The sequence below is a fragment of the Balearica regulorum genome, chromosome Z, assembly GCF_011004875.1.
Source record: "Balearica regulorum gibbericeps isolate bBalReg1 chromosome Z, bBalReg1.pri, whole genome shotgun sequence".
Taxonomy (NCBI): Eukaryota; Metazoa; Chordata; class Aves; order Gruiformes; family Gruidae; genus Balearica; species Balearica regulorum.
Window position 1 is genome coordinate 45,843,855 of NC_046220.1, and position 17,400 is coordinate 45,861,254.

The 17,400-nt window shown below is 39.1% G+C and overlaps 1 protein-coding gene across 2 annotated transcripts in view; it reads right to left on the reverse strand.

The window, feature by feature from the left end:
* Nucleotides 1-17,400, reverse strand: part of APBA1 (amyloid beta precursor protein binding family A member 1) — a 105,242-nt gene that overhangs the window by 38,824 nt on the left and 49,018 nt on the right. For both annotated transcript variants that reach the window (XM_075740892.1, XM_075740893.1), the window contains exon 2: nt 1,859-3,060. In XM_075740892.1, the coding sequence (XP_075597007.1) occupies nt 1,859-3,007 (1,149 nt within the window). In that variant the 5' untranslated portion in view covers nt 3,008-3,060. The remainder of the gene's footprint in view (nt 1-1,858; nt 3,061-17,400) is intronic.

Consider the following 17,400-nt stretch of genomic DNA (forward strand, 5'->3'; position numbering starts at 1 on the left):
AGGCTATGCAAAATATCAAATGAGAAATTCACTTTTGTTGCAAAACAGAAACCCCTATGTACCTCATTACCTAATGTAAATACAGAGCAGTGGAAACATCTGTTTTGTTTATTACATGAACATACTAGGCTGAGTCCCACCAGCATACCTTAGAGAGTTAAATTCTGCAAGGTGCAGCAAGATTTTGGAGAGCTGGTGCACCTTCAGGAAGGACTCAGTGCTCTCAGGATTCCCAACCTAATGTCACTGAGACCATCGTGGTACTGGGGTGTTACAATCAGACAATCAGGAAGCAACAGGAAGTTCTTTGATCCTCCCGGACAAAGACAGCACTTATAAATACAGACAATATGGTGAATAAAAATGTACATCAAAGACTAACGTGATCTACTTGAAAGAGGGGAGAGAAATAAACACAGCTTTTGGAAATTTTTAAAGAAGTTAAAAATAACTGTTCTCCCGTATAGAATAATCTGGGAAGATTGCTTTAGCTGTCTGTAACAAATATAATTTTTAAAATATTTGTAGAAATAATTTTTGCAATACAGGTTTAAAAAAAAGTTTCAGTGAAACTATGAAGAAACAAGAAAACAACCCAAACATACTCATCACTCTGTGTGTCCAACAGTTTTCAAGAAAAAATAAAATCTGGAAGCTATACATCTCAATTAGCTTGCATGTTTTTTCAGCAACTCAAACACTATGCTCCAAAAATCTCTTCTGATTTGTGGAATACTAGCCTTCATCATTTTGAAGGCAGATAAAAAACATCAGAAGTCTGTCATATATCTACATGGCATGTGATCTTTTTTCACTATCTGAACTCCCTTTGCAGAAGCTGGGGTGTTTTGGATAGTTCTGATGTATTCCAAGAATGTTACAACAATTCAGTTTAAACCACCAAACAACACACGAGAAGTTCTATTTTCAGTGTTCTTCCAAAAAACCAAAGGTGACAAAAAACATTCCACAGCAATAAAGAGGATGGAGCAGATGTTCACAGTGCAGTTATCTTGGAAGTAATAGACTAATTTTGGCCAGTAAATTTAGCCTACCAGCTCTTTTTGTATCAGGCATAAATTTAATGCAGTTAACGGTTGTTTATGATTTTATTTTATTAGAAATGCAGAAAACCCATAAAACTTCAAGTAAAGATTATCATACGGGCAGCTGGAACCACAAACTGGGAACTGATTCTCATGCAAGTTAAGCCTCATGACAAAAGTACAGAATTTCAGAAATGCTGATGCTGTAAATCTAAATGATGGCGTTCAATACTTAGCTTGCTAGAGGGTCAATACACTTTACACTGATAATGCAATCTATGGAGTTTCATAACACATTTCTAGAGCCTGCAAGTGGACAAAAAACCTGCAACTTTTCCAGAAGATGAACCTGATCTATGATACCATCATAAAGAATATTATATAATAATATAGAATACTAACAGATTTCTGATGGAACTGGTAGGATTGTTATGTGACAGAAAATGAAACTTAGAAACCTAGAATTAACAGAAACACGCAAGTATATATAATAGAAGAACAAGTGTTCAGTAGCTATTCTAAAATATTCCATGGCAGTAAAACATGTAACAGCATTTGTTTCAGAGAAAAAACAAGTAAAGAGCTTATGTGACAAATTCTTGTTTGGTATAACTGGAGTCAGCAGTGCTTCATAAAGAAAAATTTGGCCCACTGGTAATGCACATGCTTACCTCTTACACGCTCTCCAGAGTACAAATTTAAAATAAAGCACTACATACTTTACTGAAGGCACCCTCCATCACTGCCATGTATGTCATAATCAAAAGAACGAGACATACATACCCTGAGAGCTGAAAGCTTTGTATACTCACATCCCCATCTAGCGGCCTCTGGTCGTCAGAGTCCCTGGTTGGACTGATGTCCTGCCTCATCACCCAGATAGGCTCCTTAGGTTCATCAGGGGTGTAAGGAGAACGGATGGTCCTTGTCTTCACTTCCTCAATAGCCTCTTTAATATCCTTGATGGCCAGTGAAATTGCATCTCTCTTTTCCTTGCTGTACCTCTGTACAGGTTCTCCCGAGCTGGATGTAATTCGAGAACCAGCTGTGAGCTGGCCATTACTTTCATGCCCACATGCAAGAGCGTGACCATGCTCCAAACTCTGCTCCGCCTCTGGCATGTCTTCAGCTGCCTTGTCTAAGCTCTGGGAGCTCATACTCTGCTTCACCTCTGCTACAATCTGATCTATGTCTTCCTCTTGTTCGTAACTATCCATTCTTGGGTACGGTGCAAACTCTGCCTCCTTCTCAGGGCTGTCAGACTCTCCGTCAGATCGTTCATCATAATGGTGAAGGCGGGCACCAAGTGCCTCCTTGCGGTAATTGTCAGCTTCCTCCCTTTCCCGCTCATACCGCTGGATCCCCTCCCTCACATCGAGGTCTGGTGCATCTCCTATCTCCTCATACACATGCTCCTGCAGTCCATAGTCAGCGTAAGGCTCAGCATACTGTTCATCCTCTCCTCGGTGGAAGAGACGATGTGTGTAGACATACCCCGAGTAGGCTGCGTTCATGGCTTCCTCGTGTTCGATGGAATGGAAATGTAAGTGATTGGGCAATGTTCGATTATGAATGGCCTCGCCATGCTCAGCCTCAGCATTCTCTGTGTACTCCTCAGACTCAGGTCTGTACTGCACCGCATATGCGCTCTCATCCTCATTTTCCTGAACTCTCTCTGCGTCGTAACTGTCCTCCACTGTGGCTATCACATCCCCTTCTGCAGTATCCGTGTGATTGTGGAAACCACTCTCAGTGCTGGCTGACCGAGCTAACATCCCTTCCTCCTCCTGCCCAGACAGGCCCCCTTGGCTGCTGTTTGTATGCCTTGGGTAGTGAGTTGCATACCGCTGTTCCTCTTCCACCTCTGAGTGCTCCAGGTCAGCCTCCACTGACTCGTTCACTGCTCCATTTGCTGGCTCTTCACTTACCTCCCCCTCAGGTGGTCCAACCAAATGGTTCATGGCAAGTTCTGATGGGTAGGTCACTTATTCTATTGACATTTTGTCTATCACAGCTGCAAAGAAATAAAAAAAACCCCTCTGACGTTACTCTTGAAAAAAAGTCGAGTCAATAAACAGAAGCAACAAAAGGCACCCTTCCTTCCCCAGCAGATAAACATTTGACTTCTTCAGCTCTGAAGTCAGAAGACAGCCAGCACAACAGTATGATCTCCCATGCAAATAATCTCCAACAGCAGCAACCAACAAGGATCCCCTTGGGGACTACACTTCTCACTTCTACGAACAAACTCTTTGTGGAAGAATCACTTCCAAGCAACTCCTTGGAGAAGCTTCTACGGACTGCTGTGGCATTTCAATGATGTTGGCAGACGCATGTTAGAAAAGCTAACTTTTGCTAGGGGCTCAACCATGGTAGAGATATGACAGAAATATTCTACCTTTGCTCCACCACTCTCCCTATCACTCACTAACTTGATGCAAAGGAAGGATGCTGTAACGTAAAATGACAGATTTAGTCCCATCACATGAGTCTGCAATTGCTCAGATACATGCCAGCTATGCATACTACACTTCTTCAGTATGGTATCTTCAGCTGAGATAGTCACCCTATGCACTTTTAAAAAAATCATTAGAAATAAAAATGCACTTTCAGGGTAGCTCAGCACCTCTTCCTTCTCACTAGAGAAGCACATGACAGCTAGATACAACATAATTACCTTCATGGAATGTATCTATAATCACTTAAGATGGCTTCTGCACCAAACATCTTTCATGGTGAAGACATTACTAATATTCATAACCATGACCACACTGAGACTAGGGAGACATATTAGCCTTGCTGACTTTGAGTAAAAATCTCAAAAGATAATACAATTACTAGAGAGGTCTGATAATAATAATAAATGTGCAGGCCACAGAAACAGGAAACCTTCATATGAATACAGATTAGCTTCTACAAGTTTCACAGAGCAAACAGGCCTATCTAGTTCAGAAGGTTTCATTTTTATGTAACAGCTTCAGCTATTTTGAACCATGCCCCATTTATGGACATTTTATGTCCTTTTAGGTCCCTAAGTCAAACCACAAACCCATAAGTAAAATACAGCTCTAGCCTGTGACTTATCGATAGTACTAAAATAAAAAGTACCTGTTGGAAGATTTCTAACTTGAAGGATCTATAAGAGCATGTGTCAATTACCAATTAAAAAAAAGTAACATCAATATAAAAAGGAACTTGAACCAAACCTACGGAACTGAGGCAGGGAGGGTCAGGTGACACTTTGCTGCCCAAATGAGCTCTGTGCAAGAATGGTGCAAATAACTTGTTGTGACGAGAAAGCAACAGTAATTTTAGTTGCCCTCTATTAGAAAAGTTGACAGGCAGGCAAGGCTAGGTGGGAGTTACTTGTGCTGTACTTCCATGGCAAATCTAGTGGGTGCAGCTTCCAGCTCAGTGAACACCCCTCCTGGTCCTTGTTACGCCTAATGTTTTAGCCTTTAAAACTTAGGAGTCCTTAAAAAAAAGTAAACAAAATACATCTTGGCCCTTGTTCCAGACAGATCTTTTCATTGTCAGAAACAGCCCATGCTAGATTAGCTTTTCTGTCTTTCTCACCCTCATCACAAGAGAGAAAAATGTACAGTCTGTCATATAGTATATCAAAAATGCAGTTGTAAAATAACAGCTAATACATCACATTAACTGAACAGATAAAGATGTTCTACACAAACTAATCCTTTTTTAAAATTACTATGAAAAAACTCAGTTTGTTTTTTCCAGCTAAAGAATGTATGTTATTAAGAAGCGTTCAGTGACAACGCTTTTACAGCTAAGACTTCCAAGAAATCAGGAAAGAATGGGCAGAAAACAGGTGTGTATGGAGGTGTATGCCAGGAAATAAATCAAACACTCTCCTCCTCCCACCATATGACATATTATTTAAGTGAACAAGAACAACAAATACTGGAGAACTTTCCATTTCAACCCACAAAAAGAAGGATGAAGACGTGAAGACAACAGCCCTTTGAAAAGTCCATGCCAAGCAGAATTTCCTTCTTCAAGTCAGTTACAAAATTTCCATTCCTTTGAACATAGACAGAATTAGGCTAAAATAGAGGACTGTTTAAAAATTTGGCCTTAAATCTGTTGCATTCAGAGTAGCCCCTGACTCACAGCTAAGTGTTATTGGTCAGCCACAGAAAAAGGGCAGTACTAGTTGAAAGAAATGAAGTTACACAAACACCGAATGATAACCAACTTTCTGAAATCCTTAATCACATGTACCCTGCCACATCTTTAACTGAATTAGGTTAAGTTAGAAAAGAAGGCAAAATTTAACTGCATGGAGACTACCTATACATTAATTCAAACAAAGTATCAAATAATTGCAACAATGAAAGTTCTGATAATATCTGAAAATACATGATCTTGTTTTAGAAGTCTTAACTCAGGCTCATGACATAATGCATACTATGGATAGACTGCCTCGCTGACATGTCTAGCTGAGAGAAACATTACAGAGATTACAAACTATAGAAAATATTGCTAAAAACTGCCTGAGAGCCCCAACGTTTTTCTTTTGCAAATTCAAAGTTTCACTTGTTTCATTTGGAAAATGCTCTCAGGTTAATTTCAAATACTGATATCCTGAAAGTTGTGTCTTTTGAGGGGATGAGGAGGAAACTTTAAGCTTTACTTAAAGCTTTTTACTGAAAAAGGTCCTCTTCTTTTGTCCTTCCTCCTCTCTAAATTTAGATTTAATTTCACTTTTTAATTTTGCAAATGATAAAATATTATTTACAAATGTATTTTGACATTTTCAAAAAAAGATAAATTTTGATTGTCAGAAAAGAAAGTAAGTTTACTAATAAAATTGTAGATCCCAATAAATGCCCTTAGGTCACCTAAGCACCCATAATCTTCAACAAAAAGTAAGCGTCTAAGTCAAGTACATTTATTTGACTGTTTAACAATCAGTCTTTAGGACAGTAATTTAAAGAGTCACCTATTAAAGTTGGAGGTTAAAAGCACTAAATTCCTTTTGATACATGGTAGCTGGAAGACTACTAAGAAACACATTTTTTTTATTCTTAGTAGAATTTCCCTTAAGCAGATAGAAGGTCTGCCTGATTTTTCTCACCAGGCCTTCAAAAAGCACTTTATTTCCAGCAAGCAAACAAAAATCAATAACCTACATAAAATGCCATAGACGGAAGACAATATAAGCAAGAGAGGTCATCTGACCTTGGAAATAAAGACACAGCACACATCTGAAAGGTACTATACTCACATTAATTACTCAAAACAGCAGCTGTGCTCCAGTAATCAAACATATAAAGGAAAGTGCTCAGTAAGCACTCAGCTTTGCACTCAGGACTTGATGGATGAATCTGTCTCCAAATAGAGAAATCAGAGGTTGATTACTACTGCAACTAGCTCTTTGTTGAAGGTTAAACTACCTTCCTGCCTGTAAAGAAGAAAAATTAAATGTCTCCGTGTTTCTCAAGCAACATAAAGAAAAAGCTTGAAGTTTAAGGACTTTTTCTCTGCTACTTTACACTAAAAAATACGTATTTAAAACACCAGCAAAGGGCATTCTATCATCTCAGAGCAAGACCATGCCCAGTGCTACTCAGGAAAATACATGCAATAAGAAAAGGTGAAAAAGCGAATGTTTGGATTCCAATTTGGTTATTTGTTTCCCAAGTCCAGGTGTATAATTGTTTGCTTTCTTGTGCAGGCACACAGAAACGAAGCTTTTCTTTTTAATAATTTCAAATACGCCTTTTAGAGTTTACTTTATAGGAGCACTATGCATCGTATTTCCAGTCTAATGCTGATCTTTTGGAATAAAAGATCATGCTCTCAATAGGTCTGTATACTATCGTTACTGTCTCAGAACAAAGTTGTACGCCGTGTGGAACCAAGACTACACCTACACACACACATACAAACTGTTTTTTGTCATATATAGGATAACAGGATAACTCAGGAGGAGATCACAGGAGGTCTCCACTCCAAGCCCTGCCCAAAGCACAGCCAGCTTTGAGCTCAGACCAGGCTGCTCAGGGCTTTCTCCAGCCGGGGCTTGATAACCTCCAAGGCTGGAGATGGTGCAACCTGTCTGGGCCTCAGCTCCCCTGATGGGATCTCCTTGTGGGTAAAACGTTTCTTCCTTACAGTCAGTTTGAATTTCCACTGTTTCAGCATGTGCCAACTGTCTCTAACCCACCCTTCCACCACACACTTCTGTGAAGAGCCCGGCTGCGTCTCCTCCATGCCCTGGGCTGTTGTCGGGTGTCCCTGAAGCCATCCTTACTCCCAGCTGAACCACCCCCCATCCTGCAGCCTCTCCTCACAGGACAAGGGCTCCAGCTCCACCGTCTCAGTGGCCTCCCCTCCCCTCCTATCAGTTTGTCAGTGTCATTCCTGGGTTGGGGACCCAAACTGGAGGCAGTACCCGAGTGGGGTCTGGCAGGTGCTGAGCAGAGGACAGTCCCTGTCCTCCCATGGCTCTCAGGGCCATGTCCTGCTCACACCACCCCAGGCACTGCTGTCCCTTTTTTTACTACCCAGGCCATGCCTCTGAGCTGCTTTTTGGCCCCATCAGCCCCAGCCTGTATCATTGCAAGGGGTAATTACACATATTTTTTTTTTAAATTAATCTTTTCACACAGAAGAAGCATAACTGTTTCCATTAATTTTGCAGAACTTTTGCAAGAGAAAAGTTAATATGCCAATTGAGCACGTAAGCAAAAATAGTTTTGTCTCCCCTGAAAAACTTTGGACATATTTACCCACGTCCTCCATAAAAAAAATAGCTATTCTTTGAACACGTTTACTTGTAACTCCAAGTGACACTAGAAGCAGAGAGACCTCTGAATTTGCAAAGGCATCCTGCCCCCAGCGCGAGTTGTCTTGGCACATGCTCTGAGGAATTTCACAAAGGACCTATGTTTTTCCAGGGTCCAGCAGTTCACCAATGTTTGATTTGTACAAATACAGTTATCTTGACAAGACATATGAACACAAGCTACCCTTCAAAAAAATAACATAGCCTTTTAGCAAACATATGTCTTTGAGACACATATTGAATTTTTTTTTTTTTTTTTTTTTAAAGAGCCCCTATGGTATAAAATGACTGAGAATTTCAGAGCATATGCAATGTCCACTTAGAAAGAATCCCTACCTCCCCTGTGTTACACGACGTTCTTGTCTGAACTGAAACCTGCTTGGGAAGCCTGATTGCTTCTGCTGCCATGTGCTAAGTAAGCTCATTCAAAACAGCTTTAAACAAAAAAAGCTGTGAAAGGGATGTTTCTTACCAGTCAGTGAAAGCAGCACCTGGAAAGTGACATTAACACCCCACCAACTGCACAATGCATACACACATATCAATGAACTGATGAGGCTGAACAACTCTGAACACTCATAATATAGTAATTGTAAAGCAGAAAAGCTGCATGTACAAAATTTCTTGGCACACAATTTTCTACATGTGCTTGTGGAATGCTTGTATCACTGTAATATTTTAAACAAGTTAAACACATTAGTTTCAACACTATTAATTTGCCTTTAATATTTTCTGCAAAGTCTTTTACTTCAATTCTGTTCACAATAACCTTGGAAGCTTCCATTTCTGAGACCCAGTGCTCCTTCTGAACTCAGCTGGAGCAAAGTTTAAAACACACACTTGTCTGTGTTCAACAAAAAAGCCTTCTGTTTTGTAGTAAGGTATGTAAATTTCAAAAGGGGGTAACTTCTACCTGCATCAGTCTTTTCTGGCCACAACTAGCCTAAAAGAGTATGCAGATTCCTAACAAAAAGTAAGGAAATACTGTTACTAAAAAAAAAGAAAGAGCTGTACACCAGCCCATGCTGACAACATCAGCCAGGCCATGGCACCTAAAAGAAGTCCTGTGCCTAACAAGAGAACGACAACTAGCTAAAGATCAAGCACTGTGGCAAAAGACTCAGTGGCCTACCATTCAGGTATCCCCACAACTGAAAGCACACAAGAAGTCAAATTTTGGGCACAACTGAGGAAAAAAATGCAAAACCATGACCAAATAACCACTGAGCTTCTAGACCAGGACTGTCACAGGATTAAAATCTGCAGCAGAAAAACAAACAAAACCTACAAATTCTTGGGAAGACCTAATTACATCTATTGTTTAGATATAAGTAGTTATAAAGTTCTTTATATATAACAAAATTAAATATTATGTTATTAACACCAGAAATCCATAAGGAACAATAATGGAGTACACTAGCCGGGCTGGAATGGAACGGAGTAACTCAAAGGCAAATCATACATCAGATTTCAGCTTCCTACTGTTTCTAAATCTACTTTGGCTCTCACCAGGGTACAAAATTCTGTAGTAGAAAGGGTGAACATGTGCCAGCAGCAGAGTTCCCAAACCACATCATCTCAGACTAACCCCATGATTTCAGGGAATTAATTTGAATTTCTGCTTCCAATTTAAAAATGGTTTACACTAGATCCTAAATATCTCTTTTAATAGAATTGACATCATAACTAAAGAAACTTGAACAAGTCACACAATTCTCTTGTGGAATCTGGAAATGTCATCACTCCCTGGATAACGGATAACAGAGCACTAGGACCATAATGTGGTTTTGCTCAACAGCATTTTTAACTCTCCATTTTTTAATTCTATGGTTTTGAACTTTTTGTTTTGATAACACAGCTTCACCTTTGCTCAAGTTGTCAAAAGCACATTCCCATTTAATCTACTGCAGCACATAAACAGATGAAATTACAGAAGACCAGTTAAAAAAAAAAACCATAATTTATCTGATAAATGTCTTCACACTTTTTCATAAGATTTGAAAAGTGCTTTAGGAATAAAAATATAAATTATTACATTTACAAATTCAACAGCTTATTGAAAATAGAAATTATTTAATGCCTATGCAAATGACCTCTACTTGTTTTTACTATGAGCTTAAAACAGATAAGAAGCAGCATTTTTGCAAGTCTTCAATTCATGAGAAATTTTTTTAGAAGAGTAATTAGCTTTATGCATCCTAATTATTAAACTGAACATCTGAAAAAAAAAAATCAGTTGCCAGTTCTATTGAATCTGAGCACACTGAAGGGCTGATGACCAGTATGCAGTCAATGATGAAGCAAACATAATAGACACATGATAAAAAACCCCAGCTCCTTCATTTCCTGCCCATGGGCCTCCTTCCTCCAGGCCCACACCTGCTCCCATGAAAAATAAAGGGACCTGAGAGAAACTTGCACCTGACATAAAATAACTCCAAACTTTTCTTAATAGTAAACAGATCTAGAATTACCAGAGTTAATGAACTCTCAGAAAACATTTAACTTTTCTCCCCTTCCAATTCCCATCTTATTCAAAACTAAAATCTAAACCTGAGCAAGAAACACCATTCAGTAATCTTCAATCCAGACAGGCCAGATCTTTTAAGTGTTTAAATATGAGCAAGATGAGAGAAACAGAGGTCTCTTGAGGACAGGGCTGGTAATGCTTTAGGGCACTGGAGAGAGAGAGTGCCCTGATCATAAAAGGAACAGACCATTCCCATCACCTTTCAACACTGAAGCCCTGACTACAAAAGAAATAGAGGCAATGGACTCCAGGAGTATCTGAAGTCATCCATCTGCTGCAAGAGGAAGGTTAACTGATATTATGGCCCAAATAGAAGAGATGAACTAAAAGCAGTAGAGAAAAATCTTGACAAGGATTCATAAGCAACTTCTGCAGTGAAGTACAACAATTAGACACTCTAGACCAAAGATGCTTAAAAAAGTAAATCACAAACCCCAGATTGTAATTGGCTGAGGGAATAAATCTGCCTGCTCTCACCAACCAGAATGATTAAACATCATAAGTAAAAGTCCTATAACAGCTAAGCTAAGGAAATCTGGAGTTCTCTTCCACTCTGCTGTGATTCTCTGATAGGTTACTGCTGTTTTTATTTCTTGGTGTATTATGGATTGCATCTTTAATTAGTGGCTGGATAATCTAGAATTTTGACCACTGGAATTGCTACTCTGGTATTTAAAGCATGGTTACTAATAAGTAATTTCCCAAGAAGAAAGAGAAATTGAAATAGTATATAAGCAATGTCAAAACACACTAACATTTAAGATCAATATTGCAATGTGAGACTAGCTTTAATCTCTGTTATAGGTACAATTATTAATAACGAATCTTTACTAAATCTGGGCATATGGTTGTTAGCAATATACTATTTTTTCTCCTCTGTGTAAAAGGGCAGAACTGTTTCAGAGAGCACAGTGGAAAATGCTGACTGTCCAGTGATGAATTCTGAATGCAAATGATGTTATCTTTACACTAGTGACATTTTCTAACAATGAAAACTATGTATTTCTCCCTATTCAAACAAAGAGGGATTAGACCTAACTACAAAAAACCCAAACAAACCCAAACCCCAAAAAACTACTAAATTGACACAGCAAGCCCAATACCCTTTCCATCTCCTTTCAGATGCCATTAATAGTGTAATACAGAACAACTGCAGAGCTAAAAAATATGATCCAGTAGGGTGCAGGGCATGGCTATCTTCAGGGTGAGTTAAGAATGCCTCAAGTTTCACTCACAGAGAGAGTAAGAACTAGTATGTCCAAAAAACCCTTGGATTTTCTTCCTCTGCCTACACATGAAGAGTCCATCCAACCTTTCCGGTTCAGACAATCTCACTCAGCTGTAGTCTTGGTCAGTGTTGCACAGTCTTGATGCAACATATCTTTGATATAAGCAATAACAGAAGACACATCAGCCAAAATCAAGACTGAGAACACTTTGTATCTATTGAAACTTTTGAGTCACTTAGTTTTCCTAATTTAATAACCTGAAATACTACTGTGAGGGGCAAATCAAGTTTATCAATTTTGTTATGGGAAGCAAAGTTTCAAGTGAGTTAAACTCTAGGTTTTTGAATTCTTTAATGCAATCAAGCCACAGGTTGTGTCAGGCACACAGAAACATTTGGATGGTGTTGAGACCACTTCAAGAGAAGAAGGGTCTGCCAGAACGTGAGAAAAGGCTCTTCAGCAAATATGGAGCAAAACCAAGTTAAACAACAGCCAGTAAAGTCCAACTAGTTAGTCTGTTAGTCCAAGTGGCTTCCTTCAGCTGTCAGAAGGGAGTTGCAGAAATCTGTTTCCAGGAGCGTTTGTTTCAAAGAAAAAAAGGCTGAAGTAACAGATTAGTACATGTGTGGAGAGGAAAAAAGCCTTTAGGACACCTGAGCAATAACTTTTTTCTTCTTAAATGCATCTGTAACAAATCTAGTAGTTACCATAAGAACTGAGCAACACATCTTGATCTAAAAATCTGTTTCCTATCTTCCCAAACATAAAACCAAAAGTACAGGATCTATTCACTGAAACGGTACAGAAATATGCTGAAACGCCAGCAACTTACTAGATTCTGTAGTACGATCAGTAAAAGAATTTGTTCTGAGGCTCTCATTATTACCCAAGAGCTTCAAGCTAAGGATACTCCCTCATGAAAAGCAATCATGGCTCAGACAGCATAAGAGACCTGATCCTCCTTTAATTCCTTTTCTTTTGCAAGTTTCAAAGGAGCTATACATGTGTTAAGCTGCAAAAGTGGGATAGATGGGATACAGAACCTGCTTACCTTTCACAGTATATCATGTACTTAAAAATGTAGCGCTTCCTGGCAACTGTAACACCTAGCTACTGAAAACACTAGATTTTACAACCCCCCTCGCGCCCTGCCTTCATCCTAGAAAAAAATAAAAGCCTCAAAACCAACAGCTCTTATTTCAATTGCTAGTTCTATTAGGCTTACACTTTACTACATGGTTTTTGGCAATGATTTTTTCTAGAAAGGTTTGAAAAAGGCAGTATGTAAGATGTAGAGATGTTATTCAGATTAGGGAAGAATGAGGAAGATGGAGAGATATGGTAACTAAAATTCCAAAGTATTTGATTATGGTTGGCATATCAGTTCTTTTCCATCCCCTTCTCACCATTCAAAACATCTGAACTGACACTTTCTAGCTGCCATACCGTAAGTTCCTTTTAAAGGAACTGATGTATGCCTGCATTACATTATTGAGAAGAAGGTTTTAAGTATTGGATAGTTTGTCTCTTCTTTCTGCGTGACAGTGAGACATCACAGCCCATATCTGCTTCCATTCACAGAAACTAGGTAAGCAAGAGCATGGAGAAGCCGAAGGCTATCAAAACCTTGTGGAGAAACAGTGAAATCCCACTAACAAAGAGATTTCTTTTAAAGGTTTAGTCACTAAAAACTTACAAAGTAAAAAAACCCCAACCAACCAAAAAAAACCCCCCACAAAACCCCACCAAACCAAAAAAAAGGATAAAATCTTAGTGGTTTCAAGCTGCAATATTCCTGGAATTAAATGCTACTTCAATAGATTTGAGCTTGTATCTGTATAACTTTAATTCGGGCGGGGGGGGGGGGGGGGGGCGGGGGGAGGGATCACAAGAAACAAAAACTATGGAACAAAACAACAGGTGCAGAGGAGGAAGAAGTAGGAATGAACAGATGTAGGTTACAGCAGATTAACTTTTTTCTCCCCCCTACATGGGCAGTTTTCTCTTCTACAGTATTTTCTGTTACCGTGTTAGCCCACATAGTCAGCCCAATCTCATCTCTAGCCATCAAGTTCTAGTAACGCCTGCAGATCTTTTCACTTCTTCTGTTTCAAGGACAAGCTGCTGATTCAGTCCACATCAAAAAAAAAATTCCAAAGCTTCACAGACCAGCTGACGAGTTTCCAAACACTTGAAAGAAAACCTATTTGACATTTTCATTTTCTCACAGATTTACAACTCTGTTACAGTGCTACAGTGTAAAGACAGCCCCAAAGTCCTCTCCAAAACCATACGGAAGGTTGTGATACCTTTACTTCCCATAGTCCTAGGTTATTAGAAAAAAATTCCCAAGCACATCTTCCGCTGCTACGATCTTCTGAAATGCCGTGGCCACTTCCCAGCACCAGGGTAGCTGCACCACTAGGCACCACACACCAGATCTTCAGCTGCAAGAAGCCTGTCTGGCTAGACCAGCACCAAACAGCATTTGACTGGCCTCACCAGACCTGTCTGCCTGTTCCAGGCTCCCTAACAGAAAACTATTTTCTAGCCCGAAACATGAACAATTTCTGCACTTTCAGTGATCTAGGAAGCAAGATACACACTGTGCTCCTCCCCAGAGCTGATGAGAGAGGGGTTAGTTATTCAAACAGGGAGGACATCAATGTCCCTCTCTCTTCTCTGCACTGAGGAAGATCTTCCCGAGAGCTACTTTTCAGCACAAGCACATTTCTGTTAGTGGAACTAGTTGCTCCAAGGCAACTACACATGAAATCTGTTCTCCAGACATAATTAAACCCTAATGAAGGCTGGCATTTCTCCACATCTGCAGCTCAGAACAGAACTTGAAGAGCATTAGTAATTGCACTGTATACAGCTCAGGGTCCTCAGATCTGTCCCTCAAATGGCAGCTTGCTCAGAAATTAGTCTGAGCAAGGGAAATTGGAGCAATGCCTTGCTGCAGCCACAGGGTTCTCATCAGGTTAAGAAAAGAATGTCTGTTGATGCTAATCAAGTTAACCAGATCACACACTACTGCCAGATCACAAAAATCAAGTCCAGATGCATTCTGTCAAAACCACAAAGCTTTCCATACACTTGCCAGTCTTTACCCACTAAGAAAACAAACTTACCAGAACACAATTACACAGGAGACAGTTCAGAAGAAAATAAAGAAAATTGAGGAGTTCCGCAAGCGCACTTTTCACACCCCTATGCAATATTTACAGCTAGAACCTCCATGCAAACCAGTCCAAGTCAAGCAACACGTATAAACAAAGAGGAAAAAAAGGATATAGTGTAACAGCACCTAAAGATGCATTCGTAAGTTAAACCAAACATAAATAAAAGATTTTCTAATTACATGTAGGGTGGTAGTTGTCCTTTCTAAACTATTTGTTCCCCCTGCGCCCACAGTGCATTTGTCTCCCTTCCAAACAGAACTGACTTTAAAAAAAAACTTCACATAACTCACATTTATGTAAAAGTAGGTAACTGTCTTCTCTTTTCATATAGCAATACTTAGCTTTTAGTAGAAGAGTATATTCCATTTAAAATATTTTTATTATGCATTCTTAACCTTACCAAATTTTTTTATATTATAAAGACATACAAGTAGTGGAATTATAGCAGAGAAAAACAGCAACTACAAAGGGCGGTTGGAAGGTAAAATACATTTCACATGAGTAAACTTACAAGAACAGTACGATCTTCAAATGTTTCAATACTTGGAGTAATTAAAATATTTAGGTATTCATCTATCAACATTTTCTTCCTTTTTGCTTGCAGACAGTCTGAGAGTCAATGGCTCCTTTCACTTGTCCTCAGAAGTTACTACTAAAGCAACGTATTTCAAAGACACTCATGACCCTTTCTCTCCAGGAAATGGGAGCCCTAATTATTTTGCTTTATTACATTTTATAAAGAGAAAGTAAGTTGCCTCTTAAATGTTCCATGCAACCTAGATAAGAAGGATTCTGTAATGCCAGGGAATGGTATATTTAAAGTTTTTCTGCTTTACGTTTTTATTTCTTTTCAAGGAAGGATCATCCCTCCTACAACAGTATGTTTTTCTCTTCTGAAATCCAAGTTAAGTGTGGTATTTAAGGCTCTATTCTCTAGTGTTATTTAACTCAAATTAAAAGCCATGCTGGTCTGGTCTCTGCTATGCATCAGGCAAAGGAACAGTTTAGACCTCTCTTTAAATATCTAACTTTGCATAACTGACTTTACAAGCATGACATACTAATTTCCCTTTTCTTTGCTATACTACAGTATCATTTTGGTTTTAATTTCTTAAAGTAAGGACAAAAAGTACTGAGGATGTGATCTCTTTCTTGGAAACATGCTTTAAAATGAAGGTAGGAAGCCATTGAAGTACCTTTAAATATGGAAGTGGATTTTTAAAAGTGATGAAAATAATAAAGAATATATATTTCTCAGGGCTCTGTACATTGCTACAGGATTATGTTAATATTACCACTTTACTACAGAATTCAACACTACGTTTCAGATCAGTCAGGCAAATGGCTACTGTTGGTACTAAATTACATGTACTTCTCTGGACAAGTAAAGCTTTTAGTGGTATAAAAGTCGTAAAACCCCATGATGATCAGTAAATCCGACTTCCTAAAAAGCACAAACCATTTATGAAACCCTAAGCTCTTGAACGATGGCATAAACCATTTAGAAAGACCTGCAATTTTCAAAGTTTGTCAATCCTCAAAATCCATTCCATTATCCTACACAGGACTGATGTTAAGCTGCCATGCTACAATTATCCAGTCATTCACTTTACCTTTTAAAATATTAGCACAAAGTAAGTTTCCTTACTTCTGGGAGTCTGTCATTCTTAGAATAGCTATTGAAAACTAAGAGTCCAAAATGTTCTTCTGCCGCACCCTTCTACAGATGTCAAATCAGTTGCCTGAATAGAACAATGTGTATGTACAAAAGCAGCAGGTCAACAGTAGGCATTTAGCATGGCCAAGTTTCAAGACTTTCAAACAGGTCAGTTTCTGTAGGCAGTTACTGGTGCAGATCCTGAGCTCAAACACACAACATTCAAGCTCTGGAACTAAAAGTGAGTCACTTCAAGTTGAAGTAATGTTTCAAAAATTTGATTAAAGCAGGCACACAATTTTAAAAAATCACAGTCGGTCTTGGGAAAACACTGTTTGTTCTTTCAGACCTATGAGCGGGGTTTTGGCTCTTCTGAAAGTCTCTGAACTTCCGACTCTCATCAATTCTAGCGGAAAAAAGTCGGGGAAAAAAGGGGTGAGGAAAGCAAGGGGAGGAGCACAAAAAAAAAAATCTGCAGCTTGGAAGAGTGAATAGATTATCATCTACACTTGTTAGAGCCAGTTTCTCAGAGTGGGTCTACATTAGCATTTTAGTTTGTATCCGAAGTACGCTGTTGAAGGGCAACTTCTGATGGTCCACGCTGCACTTCAGTGCACATTGCAGAGCAGACCTGGAGATGACATAGTGGATTTCTTTCAAACAACAATCAGTTGTCTGAAAAGAGATCCAGAAGTGCACCTAATTTGTTCCATCTGCTGGTGAGCACTCAGGCACAGGGCCAGTCCACAGCTAACATGATATGAGACTCCTCAAATATGGTTAAGGCTGTACATTAGGTCCTTGGTACCAAATGTTTCAACCTACAGATCCACTCAGGCTGCAGCTAAGCTTGGGACGGCCCCAGAGGAGTTCCACAGAAACATTTGTTTGATAATATCAATCATAATTTCTAACTTATGTTCACTCTTTTAATCACAT